At 40.0% G+C, this 15718-nt stretch overlaps 1 protein-coding gene across 1 annotated transcript; it reads left to right on the top strand.

The window, feature by feature from the left end:
• Nucleotides 1-14306: 14306 nt before the first annotated feature.
• LOC127358101 (toll-like receptor 13) lies at nt 14307-15267 on the top strand. Its single transcript, XM_051391008.1, has 2 exons — nt 14307-14464; nt 14576-15267. Exons 1-2 carry the CDS (start codon nt 14322-14324, stop codon nt 14814-14816), a joined length of 384 nt encoding a protein of 127 aa, XP_051246968.1. The 5' UTR covers nt 14307-14321; the 3' UTR covers nt 14817-15267.
• The last annotated feature ends 451 nt before the right edge of the window (nt 15268-15718 follow it).

Below are 15718 nucleotides of genomic sequence, written 5' to 3'. Positions count from 1 at the left end.
CAATGCAGAGAAGCTAGTACAGGAGAGATGTGATCTCTTTTTCTAGTTCCTGTCAGTACGCGTGCTGCAGCGTTCTGAATTAATTGGAGCGTTTTAATGGACTTATTGGGGCAGCCTGATAATAAAGAGTTGCAGTAATCCAGCCTTGAAGTAACAAATGCATGGATTAGTTTTGTCTGTGACAGGATGTGTCTAAGTTTTGTAATATTACATAAATGACAGAAGGCGGTCCTAGAGGTCTGCTTTATGTGGGAATTAAATGACAAATCCTGATCAAAGATAACTCCAAGATTCCTGACAGTGGTGCTAGAGGCCAAGGTAATGTCATCTAAAGTAACTATATCTTAGGCACTGAGTCTCTAAGGTTTTTGGGGCCAAGTGTTTAACATCATCACAGTCACATCATGTGACTCTATATCAAGTTTCCTTTAGATCCACCAACAGGAAAATTGCCTGCAAGAACTCAGCAAAAGGTTTCCAGCTGTGTGCAACCGATGGTGTATTGGCTCCAGCTGACATCATAAGAGTCGATGCAATGCTAAAAATGGAAAACGTGAGTCATGGGTATGAGCCCAGGTTGGTAAGGCTGATGAACCCCAATTACCTCTACACTGCAGTCTCCCCTATAGTGAACATCAAACCCACAACGATTATAAGGCATGCTGGGAAGAATTAACCAATAAGAATTAATGCTCCGTTATCGTCACAGATATCTACATAGGGCCACAGGGTGTGGAAGTGATACTTCCACCAGAACTACAAGGGTGGTTTCAGGTTCAGAACTCCACTCCCCACACAACACTATTGACATTAGAGGGACATGAGTTTCACAAACTAGGTGCAATGGTAAAAACAGCAATATAAGTTTAGGAATGGAAACCCACTGTAGTAAATGTTTATCCAAAATAAGCAGTATATCAGGGAAATGCAGAGACATTTTTAATGAGTGATGTGGGGCTATCAGACCAACAATTGAAGGTCTGATAAAGGAAGGGGTCTTAGTAAACTTAAAGGCCTTTATAACGCTCCAATCTTCTCGTCACCAAGGTCTTGCTCATGGTGGGTCTCTGTAAATAAGTACGGTCTGGACCTGCTCTATTTGAAAAGTGTCCTGAGATAACTTTTACGAATTGGTGCAAAAAAAAGTTAACCACAAGTCATAGAGCTCCTGGCATCCCAAAGGCTGAGTCAGCCAATGTTAGCTGCATAAGCTAGCTAGCTAATGGCATCTAACATTACTGTTAGCAGCAGTTAGCTTCTAGCACCACCTACACTGTGTATATAAATACACTATACAAATAAAACTGTGGTAGTTAAGCCCACGTCAAACTCCTTACCTTGAGAACCAGAGACTGTTTTGTCTTCCTCCTCACACTTTGGTTAAACCTACCATCCGACAGAGTGCTCAGGGTCACTGGAGGTTAAAAGCCTCTCCAGCACATCATGGTTGCAGTCCAGGAGACTGTAATATGACTTTCACTATACATTTACTACTAGACTGACAACTAACTGTAAACCTTTTCCTCTGCTTTGCTCACTTTTCTGCCAACTTCTCTCACACAGTATGTGGTTGATTATTACAACAAAGACACAACCTTTGTGTCACTATTCATGCAAGTCAGCAGCAGGCAGACAAGATCAGTTCAATGATATATTTAAACAAAGAGACAAAGCTTACCGACTTAGTTCAAAACCAGGAAGGCAATCCAACAGGCAAACAAATAAGAAAGTTCAGAAACACATTGGGTAATTCCATGCACATGCAGACAAAGACAAAATGGCAATGAAACAAGGAAACACAAAGACTAACTACTCAGGTGAGGGAAGGATACACAGGTGAAACTAATCAGGGCGGCAGACAATTAAAACTGGTGGGAAAAAGTGAAGTGACACAAGAGCAGAGGTAAGTATTAAAAATAAAACAGGAAATAACTCAAATAAAACCCCAAACCATCACACGTTGTTAATGGTAAACGGACTGTTGCACCTTCTACTCTCAAAGCACTTTTACACTACATGCCACATTCACCATTTCAAAATTCATCACAGACAGAAACTAACTCATTCATCCACATATACACACACAAAACATGGCATCGGGAGCAATTTGGGGTTCACTTCGTCATGCAGCAGGAGGAGCCGGGGATCGTTTTTTGAGAAAAGGGTGCAGGCAGCTGAATGAAGCAGAAATAATCATCAATTTGGAAATCCTATGTCAGAACATGACAACAAACTCTGATTCTTTCTGACCAATCAGAGTCTGCAGGGTTTCTAGCTCCACCCCACCATCCCAGTTCAGGAGTGGTTCTATTGGTACTATCTACAACTTATGTCTCTGAGGTTGTGTTCACTGGGAGGCTGCTGAGCCCCATTCAGTTGCACGCTAATGGCAGCTACATTAGCAGTTAGCTAACTGCAGCTACATTAGCGTTAGTGAGTTGAGGCAGTGCAGCCAAAGGACATAGGACACACTGATAATAATTGGATTTGATATAAATTATCAAGAAATTCTTTTTTTTCGTACAAGGTTTTGGCATAAATTGTTACATGGGGTACAATATAACTGAGAATGCAATCTTAAAGTGTTAAAAAAAATTATATTTGTGTTTCATCTGGACTTTTTGGCTGAAACTTTATTAAATAAGTTGTAAAATATTTGTTTCAACAGTGTTTATATGAGAACCAAATGTAATGCAGCAATTAATGATCAACAAACAAGTAAACAACTTACTATTAAAAAATGAGGGTTTGTGTGTGTGTTTACTGATTGAGTCATCAAATCAGACCTGGTGTTGATTGTTCTGAGCCACGAGACGGTCTCTTAGCAATCAGTTCAATTAACACACACACACACACACACACACACACACACACACACACACACACACACCTAATTATAAGAAGCAGCTTTGTTTTTATGTACATTTCCTGTTTCCTTGGCAACCGACACTACGTGTATGTCAACATGCTGAATCTTACATCTGATCAGCATTTATGGAAAATACACACATTTACAGTGAGAGTAAGAGTTCACACCTTGCCTGCATTTATTACACAGTGCTGGTGTTTCCGAATACGCTGTAGGTAATTTCTGGATGCACTGAGGAGGGTTGATGTCAGGTGACGTAGGATAAAGAGCAGGAAAGTCCAAATATGGAGGTGGTGGGGTGGATGGGTGGCTGAAACAAACACCTGACTTTAACCCAGGAGACCGCTGCTGGTGCCCCTTGTGCAGTGTTACTGAAAAATTGTAGTAAGTTACAGTTACTTCACTCAAAATTTTACTTGTTCCCCTTGCATTTGCTACTGCGGCTACAAGAGGCTGAGCTGTCTTCCCTCTCTGTCTGCGTCCTCATTCTCTCACCTGTTCTGAAAACTTTGATGACGACAGTTTTGGTGCATGAGGTTGTATTTATTTTTGAATGAAAAATGTGGATTTGGTGTGCAATGGCCTTTACTCTGGTGTTTAGGGATGTGTATCTAGACATACTAGCAAGTGGCAGTATGTATGTAGAAAAAATCAGAAGTGGCGGTATGCAGTACGGGTGATAGGGTTGGTTGATTGGGCGAAAATATCGGGTACTGGCCATTTATTTTGCTAATTTAATCATATGCCATTAACCAAACCATTTAATGGTTGTATTTTCTCTTTAAACAGGTGTTTTTGCTTTCCTTTCTTGACATTTGGTGAGTTTATTTCCTTTATTAAAGCTAATTTAGCTTGTTGCATGTCATGAGCTCATCTGAAGCCAAAACTATGTGATGACTGATGCAGCTTTTCCTAAACCTAACCAAGACGTTTTTGCACCTAATCCAAAACTGCAACCCTTTCAACATAGTTAACCTTTCAAAATAAAGCTTGCATAACCTTTATTTCAAGGTCAAACTGGATGTTTCATATTTATTGTTGCCAAAGTGACCACAGAGCCCTGCGGGTCCATAAATGACACCTAAACCAAAAGGCCTCTGATCCAATGGCAGAATTCGAGTAGGGAGCGAGAGGAATGATTAACAATAGTTGGACAGAAATCTGACTCTTAACTGTTTCTGACTGACAAAACCATGAAAATGAGACCCCGGTTGTGTAAAACGGAAATCATTTCCCTTTATAGCTCCTTTTCAAATGTACAAGGACAGACAGAATCCCAATCTTTTCAGTGAGCTGAGGACCTCCAACGTGGCCACCGCAGCGCTGATAGCATCCAGCTGAAGATTTATCTCCAGGAACCCTTCGCCATAAAAGATCTGCATTAATATTTCATCTGTATTTAATCTGGAAGATGGGAGTGAATAGAAGCAGGAGGGTTGGGGGGGGGGGCAGTCCCTCTCTCCCTCTCTCCCTCCACCTTTCTGAAAAGATAAGAGAAGGAATACGAGGCCTTTCTGTTCAGATGTCCCAGTTTTTTCTCCGTTCAGCTTCCTGCTAAGCGGTTTTGAAGCGCTGCTGCGGAGAAAAGGAGACTGCTGCCATTGAGAACAGTTATTTGAAGTGAAGTTGTTTTTTTTTTCGGGGAGGATTTCAGAAGCTTTTGTCGGGCGAGCAGAGCAATGGAGTCACGGCCCGTTGGTGGATTACGCTCCAGAAAAAAAAGAACTCGGCTCGGCTTCTTAATCACCAGTAATCCGTCCATTCTTCTCCACATTTTGCCATATTGCTGCAGCTGTGTGGAAACTACTAAGTTACTAAAGCCAACTTTAGGGTTTTCAAATATTTATCTGTGACTTTAGTTGTTGGGTTAGAGAGAAGAGAGGAGGGATTAAAGCCTCGAGTCGACACGAGTCAGCAAGAATACCAAATACATCTGTTTTTATTTGACACAAATAGAAAAACTGAGAATGAAAAGCCCAAAGTTAGCCTTTAATAAGAAGGCAATTCATGTTTTTCACACAAGACAAGAAACACAAGGCAATAAAAGAAGACACTGAGCTAAACAAAATAGATAAGACAACAGCAAAAAAAAAAAAAAAAAAATTAAGGATTTATTTCAACCCAACTAGAGTTGGTGATTGTCGGAAAGACTAACAAAGGAACATACTTAAGGTGAGTGATACAATAAGACCTTCTCTGTTCCATTTCAGGAGTGTGGACATCCTTGCAGAGTTTGAAGGCCTTTTCAAGACCTTTTTGTTAGTTTTCAAGCAGCACTTAACATCCAAAGTGAAGTGGTTGTGATGCAGCGAGGAGCACAATGAAGAGCAATTCAGACACATTTCAGACAAACTCAGACATCATAAAAGCCCTGAAGAGTCTTTGAATTCTGCATTTCAAGCTTTTTTTATATAACACATCAACAAGAAAGCAGGTTGAGGAAGTTGAAGGATACTTCATCGACACCTGGGCTTGATAACTATAACAACAAGTCTACTATTTTATTCATGAAATGTTTATGAAACAGCCTTTGATGTAATGAACTTTTATGAACATCTCTGTTCCGCTCATTGAAATCAAACCTTAAAGGAAGAATTTAATCATATCTGTCCATCCTTATCTGACCTGTGATGAAACCAATCTTCTAGCACATATACTTTTTAGCCATGACCAGGTGTTTTTTTTATAATATTACAAGTTTTTGTGGGTTTTACTCTGGTCGTTTGGTACAATGTTAAAAAGGAAGTAACACGCAAGCACCAGTAATATCATGGCTTTGCTTCTAATAGCCTTTTACAACCTTGAAAGATGTCAACAGTAACACCATGCTGATGTGTGTAATCACTATATATATATTTTAGTTTACAGCTCAGTGCTCCAAGTACATAAGAACAAACTACTTAAAAGGTTAAATGAGCAAATTCAGAACTGGAACCTCATCCATCTCTGAGTGCAGAGTTTTGGTTGAAAAGTTTCTGACTTTCTTTGGTGTTTTTGGTGTATCAACAGTTGGTTGGTAATGATTTTGTTGATCGTTTTCATATTTAAATTCTTAGATCATGTGAAAATGTTCATTCTCCAGGAGGTCTTGACTTTCCAGACCTTAAAAAGTTTCAATGAAGTTCCCTTTTGCGATGTCTGACGGATGACTCTGGGTTCATAACAACTAAAGCTTCACTGTTTAAAAGTTAAAACAAAAAGTAGAAAACTTGAAATCAGTTTAGTGATTGGTGTAATAAATAAATAAGATAAATAGATTCTTTATTGTTTTTTCCAGGAAATGTGTTGCCATAGTCTGCACAGGGCCTCACATACACAACATAATCACAAGGTAGACACCCTCACATTTTGTGGTCTGACCTGAGGAAGATGTGAACCCAGTGGATGAGGAGTCAGGTAACATTTCCTGATCATCTGGAGGTGTTGAATAGTGTTAAAGGCACAACTGAAGTCAATGCAGAGGAGTCTGGTGAAGTTACCGGGTGATTTGGTGTTGTAGGAGGTGATGATTGAATGAACACTAAAGTTAGTCATGGAGTTCCACAAGGTTCTGTGCTTGGACCAATTCTATTCACCTTATATATGCTTCCCTTAGGCAACATTATTAGGAATCACTCCAGTAACTTTCACTGTTATGCAGATGATAACCAGTTATATCTATCGATCAAGTCTGATGAAATTACTCAATAAGCTTAAGTGCAAGCATGTCTTAAGGACATTAAAACCTGGATGAGCAGCAATTTTCTGAAACTGAAGTTCTTGTACTTGGCCCCAAACACCTCCGAGACTCACTGTCTAAAGATATAGTTACTCTAAATCAGGGGTGGGCAAACTTTTCGACTTATGGGCCACACTTGAGTTCTAAAATTTGACAGGGGGGCCAGGCGAGGAGCAGATGGATGGAGTGTTTATGTGAACTAATGTACAGTGGGTACGGAAAGTATTCAGACCCCTTTAAAATTTTCACTCTTTGTTTCATTGCAGCCATTTGCTAAAATCAAAAAAGTTCATTTTATTTCTTATTAATGTACACTCAGCACCCCATCTTGACAGAAAAAAACAGACATGTAGAAATTTTTGCAAATTTATTAAAAAAGAAAAACTGAAATATCACATGGTCATAAGTATTCAGACCCTTTGCTGTGACACTCATATTTAACTCACATGTTGTCCATTTCTTCTGATCCTCCTTGAGATGGTCCTGCTCCTTCATTGGAGTCTAGCTGTGTTTAATTAAACTGATTGGACTTGATTAGGAAAGGCACACACATGTCTATATAAGACCTTACAGCTCACAGTGCATGTCAGAGCAAATGCGAATCATGAGGTCGAAGGAACTGCCCAAGGATCTCAGAGACAGAATTGTGGCAAGGCACAGATCTGGCCAAGGTTACAAAAGAATTTGAACTTTGCCCAAACTTAACCAGCGGATACGAGAGTGGTAAAGTAAGTCCTGGTGATCCGCATCGGTTTCCTCCAGGAACACAATGAACTGACGGTGCTGGAGGCTCCTTGCTCGTATACAGTTTTACCACTGGATTCACCACATGATTAAGCTGCAATACAGACTTACACAGAGATTTCTGATGAATGATGTAGTGAAGGAAAATAACATCCTGGTCAGGGTTTTCCACTTCACTTTATCCTGGATTCTCTTCAGCAGCCCAATGTTTTTTCCAGTTAAATGTGGCAATCCATCCATGGTGACATTAGCAAGTTTACGCCAAGGTAGCTTCATTCTCTCGATGACAGCAGACACACTGTCATGTAAGTCCTCTCCCCGCGTCTTGCCTTTCAGGGACTCCATGGTTAAAAACTCCTCCGTTATCTCAAAACCTTTGTTAATCCCTCGGATAAAAATTAGAAGCTGAGCAGTGTCTTTTATGTAGTTACTTTCATCCAGTGCTAATGAACATAACGTGAAGGGCTCTGCCTTTTTGTTTAACTCACTGGCAATATCTTCATCAATCAGTTCCACACAGCGAGTCCCTGTCCTTCGCGATAAACTGATCTTTTCAAACTTGCCTTTGCTCTCCGGACATAAGCGACCTGTTGTCTCTATTGTGCAGTCTTTCAAAAACTTGCCTTCTGAGAAAGGCTTACTAGCCTTTGCTAATTTGAATGCCAGCTAAAAACTTGCCTTGGTACTGGACTCTTGAATCGCAGTCTATCGGTGCAAAAAGTTTTGCTGAGTCTGTAAATTAGCCACCAACCTCTCAGCAGTAGCCAGCCGTTCTTGCGTTGACTGCTTACTAGTATAGTTAGCATGCTTCGTTGCAAAGTGACAGCTGATGTTGTATTCTTTAAAAACTGAAATAGTTTCCTGGCATATCAGACATTGATCGGACATCAATGAAAAAATATTTTGCAGTCCACTTATCTTTTCTTTGGTCCGCTCATTTTTACAGAAGGGCTCAATATGCAATGTGGAAAAAGTGAAGTTGAGAGTAATGCTGCATTCATGTGCGTTTGGAAACATCAGATAAACAAGTCCAGAGTTGATTCGGGAAAGATGTCACATTCGTCATCTAAATGTCAGCAAACGATCTTTTGTGATTTAAAAAACTTTGCCTGTCAACTTTTAGCTCAAATATTTTTAATAACAATGTCCACATAAGTGATCTAGACGTGTTAGAAAAGTGATTTATCAATATGACCGAATGTTTATTTAGGATAATCCAAGAAGCACCTGAATGCAGCATAAAACACCACACTCCAACAACGGTCATTGGGCGCAAAATGGGGAAACGTGGTCATTGCAGGGATGTCAAAATGAATGCGATTTAATGATAATTAAATTTACTAATTTAGTTTGAACAAGTCAGGCAGGCCGGATTAAAAAGCTTAACGGGGCGTAGTTTGCCCATGCCTGCTCTAGATGGTATTATCTTGGCCTCTAGCACCACTGTCAGTAATCTTGGAGTTATCTTTGATCAGGACATGTCCTTTAATTCCCACATAAAGCAAACCTCTAGGACTGCCTTTCTCTCTCTCTCTCTCTCTCTCTCTCTCTTTCTGCACACATTCATGTCCCATTAATGCATGTTACTAACTTCACTTCTTCCCCGGAGTTCTTGTGCTTTCTCGTCTCGCAGGTTCTCATGGATCCTGGTGGAGCCTCCTGCCATGGTCCTGCTTGACCCCCACTGCTAATATTACTGATATTATTGTTATTTTTATTATTACTTTTATTATATTCATCATCCCTCATTGTTGTCGCTATTGTCGTTGTTGTCATCATCTTCTTCATCTTCATCTTCATCTTCATCACCATCATCAGTCATTTCTACTAGTGTAGTTGTTGCTGTGCACCTTTGTCTCTGTCTCTGTCCTTCTCTCTTTACCCCTCTACCCCCCTCTGGGGGGGATAGGTACTGAGGAAGTCCTGTAGGAAGATGAAATGAAGAATGGGAGAAAGATTTTGTATTTGCTGTTGCAATATCAATTAAAACAATTAAAGCTTGGAGGGACGTACTGCTTATTGAAGGAATCGTTAATAACGCTGATGTTCTAGCAGAGCTCTAGTCTCATGGTGCTATCCATTTGTCTCATAAATCCCCCGGCCGCGTTGGAAAGTGTAAATCTCGCAGCTATCTTGCAATATTTCACCGAGACACACCCCCTTTTGGTCGTAATTTCAGCCGTCCCACTCGGGGCTCCTCAGAGTTCCCCCGAGCTAAACGAGGGTGAAAGTAAGACTCGCAAAACAAAGATGGCTGCGCCCATATTTCATGGTGTTGAAATTTATTTTCTTTGTATTTGTACTACGTTGGTCGTTTTAATGTCGATTTTAAACTTACACACTGTTTACATTGCTGCTTTAGTCCGGTCACCAATTTATGCATTGCACGGTGTTGTTGTGCGTGCAATACAATGTAATGTTTTGTTTTCGAGCTGGTTTGCTAAATAGGCTAATGTAGCTAACAATAACACTAGCCTGCCACTGCCCCTGGTGGCCCCTGGTGGCCCCTGGTGGCTCTTGGTGGCCCCTGGTGGCCCCTGGTGGCCCCTGGTGGCTCAAGACAAAAGCCACAGCACTTCTTGAAATAGAAATAGGTGAAAATGGCAAAATATTATTGAAATGTAAGACTTGCAATAATGGAATTACTTGAAATGTTAGTGTTTCTGTAGAAAAACATTATTATTATTTCACATTGAGCTTGTCTAGATGATCTACAAACAATAACAACACAGCTGCTGCACTGGTGGCGTCCATGTTCTTTCCGACTCGTAATGCCCAAAGACAAATGGATCGCTATAAGTGGTACAAGCCAGGCAATACTTCACGTTCTCGTGTCAGAGCAACTCAGGCGGGGGATTTATGGATAGCACCATTAGATTAGGGTTTCAAAAACTGTGAAACCTAATCTTCCCTCAGGGAACTTTTTAATGATAAGTCCTTTTGACCTTGATGTTTGATGTATCCAGACATTATTTGTTTCTTCCAGATAAGAGATTATATTATCAACTGATTTTAATGTTTCTGTTATTGAACAACATATTTTGTAAAGTAGGAGATCAATCAGTGTGCTGTACAACTATTTGAGAAAATTCCATAATACAATAAAATATGGCTGCACGATAGGGTAAAAACATCATATTGTGTTATTTTGACAGATTGCTGTATGATTTATGATAAATGATGGAAATGATTTGCATCACATACATTTTCACTCAAAAAAAATGTTAAAATCATTATAATGTTTTGGCACCTGTACCAAACAAACAAGGTTTTATTATAATACTGTGTGTCACACATTTTAGCTTTATTAAAATATTGCAGCTCTTATGATTTGCATATTGCGATTTCAGATATATTTTGATTAATTGTGCAGCCCAACAATAAAACATATTTGGTAAGAAAGTGTTCAGACAGTAAAATTAGATATAGCAGCTACAGTTTGTCACCTGTTACTCTAGGGAGAATTTCAGCTCTTTTTAAACTCACATAATGTCTGAGACCTGGAAAATAACTGCGTATATTTTTGGCATCACCGCTTCTGGTGGGATTTATACCCCTAACCCCGACAGCATTGGCGCCTTGCTCCACTAAGGGAATTCAACCTCACCCTTGTGTCACTGTGCAGCTTGTGAACCTGTGAGCGGAGATGTGCTTTAATCTCAGGTGTGACTCCTCCGAGGGTTGAGATGTAATATGTATGAGCTATATGTAGATGTGAAGAGGAGCAGCTGGACTCTGACAGACCCTGAAGGCGACTCAGCTCATTAATGGACTAATCAACGGAGAGGAGGTGACACGAGAAAAGAAAAGTCAGAAGACACAGACATTAGGGAGAATGTAGGACCACAGACCGACCACAGACCAACTGACACTCTTAACAGACCCAAGGAGAATATAAAACCAGAAAAAATTAAAACCACTGTACAGACCAATTTGGAGGTGCAGTTGTTTGTGGTGACAAAAAAACAGTGTAAACAAGTGGAGCTGCACTCTGGAAACAACAATTTTTAAGTGACAGTTTAAATCAATAAATTGACAAATGAAGAGAATCCGGTGGCCCCTAATTGTCGACTTAAAGGCTAGGTGAAATAAAAAATATAATTTTAACCCAATAAGATCACAACCTCAATTACATTGTTCCTCTTTTTATTAATGTATACCAAAACATTTACAAAAAATTATTTTTATAGGCCACAGAACCAGAGCGGGGTGGACATACAGAGGCCGGCTGATTCCCAGCGGGTCCGATCAGGACTCTGAGAGGAATGAAACGGAGGAAGAGGAGCCAGTTTGTAGCCAGTTAATTAGTCAGCAACTGTTTACATTATCCATCATCCATAATAATAATCGTATTAAAATAAAATAATAATTAAAAATAATAAACGTTTGACGACCTGTTGACTATTGGCTTTATTTAACGAATGACATCACATTATGACATCATATCTGATTTGAGGTTAAATGATTAAGAAAACTTCATGAAGCCAAACTTAAAGTGGCTTTAACTCCTGTCATCTCCTCGTGTCTTTGAACTGCGTTACCCAGAAGCCCCCAGCAGGTGACCATGACAGGAAGCCTCATTAGCAAGTCCAAACTTAGAGTCCAGTAAAAGACGAGCTTCAGTGACATGAAACGGAGAGCAATGAGAGATGAAAGCTGTGGGAGGACTGAAGGCTAATTATCAAGCCTCACTTTAATGACAGGGACAGAAGAAGAAGAAGAAAAGGTGACAGGAAGTTGCAATTATCACCTGCCAGTGGGGACCGGGTGCAGATGTTTCTGTTTTCTTTGTGCAGTGGTTTTTGCCGTCGAACACAAATCAAGATGCCTGAACATTTGTTCATTCCAGTGTTGACATCTGGTTGGAACAGAAGTCATCTTTACTTGTATAAATGAATACATAACGAAATGAATCCACAACTGTATTCAACATCCTTTAAAGTCCAGGTGAAATTAAACATTTATTTTTAACCCTTTAAGATTGCATCCTCAGTTATATTGTATGACAAAAACATTCATAGAAAATCCAATTCTTTGTATTTTTATTATCAGAATCCAATCATTGTGTCTTCCTGTGAAACAAAATGTGACACGTGCTTACGTCAGCATGAACTAACTAATTTCAACCAATAATATCACGACGTTAATCAATCTTCAACTTTTAGGGACACAGAATTTAGTTAGCTAGCTAGCGGAGCTCACTGATAACAGTACAAACACTAATGTAGCTGCTGTTAGCTAACTGCTAATGTAGCTGCTGTTAGCTAACTGCTAATGTAGCTGCTGTTAGCTAACTGTTAATGTAGCTGCTGTTAGCTAGGTGATGTCGGCTCAGTCGGTATCAGATGCTACATTCAGTCAAATGTGTGGGACAGCCAGCTCTTTGGTTTCCCTTTCACTTCATATACTGATTCTTTTGTGAATATTGGCAGAAACATTCTTGACTATTCACAAAAAGAGATCTGTTTTTGAATATTTGTTGAAATTTTCTTGTATATCTACTGAACCGTTAAGGAATAAATGAAACTCTTCAAGATTAATGTATCTTTCTTGAACATCTGCTGTGTATCTGCTTCCTGTCAGTATTTAAATCAGACTAACTTTAGTTCATTCATGCTTTGCCTGTGAGCGTCACTGGCCTGTGACAAACCTGTCAACAGCTCACAGTGAAACACATCAGACATGACTTCTCTTATTTTCTGACAGACGCTAGTTGGACTCTGTGTTGGCTTTGTTTAAAAACTGTGTTGGACCTGTGTGACCTGTGTTGTGACTCTTTGTTTTGTGGACTCTTTTTTTGATGTGTTGTGACTCTGTGTTTGGACTCTCCCCAAGATTGAGACCATAAACTCATTTGGAAACTGTTCACTGAGCTCAAAAATCAAGTTTACCACTAGACTACAATCAGACTTCTGTTTTGCAGCCAATGGAGCTGCCCATTGCCGGCTGTTGCAGGTTTAAGACACTTCCATGTGGCCTTCACTTAATAGACTCAGCAGTTCAGCCTACAATAACTTTCTTCCTTCCTCTTTTTATCTTCTTCCTCTCAGAGACATTGTGCAGAGATATGTACTACAGTGTATTTTTAAAGTATCTGTATCACACTCAGGGGTTTCACATCTTTTTTTCCCGCTTACAAGGTCTCAATGTTTGATAGATTCACTGACATGTGGCTCGCTTAGCTGTTTTCATCGTGGTTTGTGGTGTCCAGAATTAGATGTACTTGCAATGAACAAAACAGGTACTTCAGGCTTCAGCAGCTTCGTGTGAGTCAACCTTAAAAAGATCAATCTGGGTGGAAGGTTTGTAGAAGCTGCAGTAAACTCTGCCTCAAACTCTCAGATGAATTACATTTGTCTTCCTTTGGGTTCATGCCATGATTCAGTTTTGGCGTATTTCCAACCTACAAACGGTTGAAAAAACAACGGAAAATAATAAGTTCTTGTAATTCAATGAAAAGTTCAATTTAATATTTGTTCCCCTTAGTTGCTAATCATGTCAATCTTTCTGTTCCTGCACATATTTGATAAATAATAATAATAATGATTAAATTGATTGTAGCAACTTCTCATTAATAGACATGTTACAAATGTTACTGGCAGACCTTTTCAACTGCACCTAATTAATAGCCCCGCCCTAAAGCATACCCTGCTTTATGGTCTATTTTACTCTAAATGGGACCATCAGTTACTAAATGAACATCATGCTGTATGGAAGAAGACTGAAACTAGATAAGGATAGGAAACTGTTTACTGAGCTCAAATGAAGTGAGAAGTCGGCTAATTCTCCATAAGACTGCATGGTATCTGTTTTTATTGCATTCAATGGAGCTGCCCCCTGCTGGCCTTGACATAGAATGCAGATTAAAGACACTTCCTGGGAACTTGTCCATTATATGACCTGTCAATGATCTATACCTCTTTAGCGGCCGCTATACCAACCACCTAGCTCAAAGCTTGATGTGATGGATTCTCACTTGACTTCATTAACATGCTGTGTCGAACTGTCTCCACAGGTAAGGCCATCATTGAGAACATTACAGACGCCATCTATGGCAGCAGGAAGACCATCTGTGTGATCAGCCGGCGCTACCTGCAGAGCGAGTGGTGCTCCAGAGAGATCCAGATGGCCAGGTGAGGGCGCTCACATCCAGCAGCACCTCCTGCTTTTATCTCACAACCTCCCGAACGGATCCAGTCCTCTGAATTGTCCTCATGGTCTGTCCTGTGTTGTCTTTGTTGCAGCTTCCGTCTGTTTGACGAGCAGAAAGACGTGTTGATCCTGCTGTTTCTGGAGGAGATCCCGGCCCAGCAGCTGTCTCCCTACTACCGCATGAGGAAGCTGGTGAAGAAACGCACCTACCTGAGCTGGCCTCAGGACGGCCAACACGCAGGTGTCTTCTGGCAGAACGTCCGGAGAGCTCTGGAGACAGGGGACACTGTCGCCGACAACACAGACCTCCTGACTGGACCAGCAGGCTGCTAGCCATACTGTTAGCAAGCTAACATTAGCCAGCTAGCTGCAACCCAGCCACACTGAATAACGTTATAGAGTTAAACTTACAGAGACACACTTACACAGACATGGTGCACATATGTTTAGATTCAGTGTGACTTTCACTTATAGAATATCAGTATCTCTGATGTCCATCGTGGATAAAGAAATCCATGTAGAAATCATCTAAAAAGACGCTTCTCATCATTGCAGAACTGAATGATCAGTTTTAAAAAAATTTCACTCAACTTTTAACAGATTGTTTTGAAAGGTTTTGTTGTCTCTGCTGATTCATACATATACTCCGATCAGCCATAACATTGTGAGCACTGACAGGTGACGTGAATAACACTGATTATCTGGTATTGTTATGAACCAATATATAGAAGCAATTTCCTTTGTATGAAAACCTACTTGGCAATAAAACTCAGTCTGACTCTGATCATTTTTAAGTTTCAACATCTGTGACTGAAGAACAATTAAAATATTTCAATGATATTCCTAAAGGCTTTTCATAAAGATTTTCCAACAGTAGCGTTCACAGTCGGCCTGTAATGGGTTTGTAATATTGTTAAAAATTCAAAACATAGAAGAATATTAACAAGTTATAGTTAGAAGATGAAAACGGTTCATCTGCGTTCTTTGTAGGTCATTTTGATAATTTGTATTCCTGAACTGCCGGGTTTTTAAAAGTTGCTACCACAAGGAATTGTGGGCCAGCGTTCTATCTTTTGGTATCTAAAGTATGGTCTAGTGTATCCTCTGCTAAAGAGATAATAAAGGAAGCATTGAAGCTCCTTTTCTCAGCATTTAGAGAATTCAAACAGCTCTTATGATATTTGCAGTGAATAGAGTAAAACCCAATCTGTGTTTTTAACTTTAACGCACGTCAT

The sequence above is a fragment of the Dicentrarchus labrax genome, unplaced genomic scaffold (assembly GCF_905237075.1).
Source record: "Dicentrarchus labrax unplaced genomic scaffold, dlabrax2021, whole genome shotgun sequence".
NCBI lineage: Eukaryota > Metazoa > Chordata > Actinopteri > Moronidae > Dicentrarchus > Dicentrarchus labrax.
Note: the sequence above shows the minus strand (reverse complement) of the source record. Positions and strands in the feature narration are given on the sequence as shown.

Coding starts and splice junctions, on each gene's coding strand:
- LOC127358101 (XM_051391008.1), top strand. CDS start 14,322: ATGCTGTGTCGAACTGTCTCCACAGGTAAGGCCATCATTGAGAACATT. Junction 14,465..14,575: donor AGAGAGATCCAGATGGCCAG/GTGAGGGCGCTC, acceptor TCTTTGTTGCAG/CTTCCGTCTGTTTGACGAGC.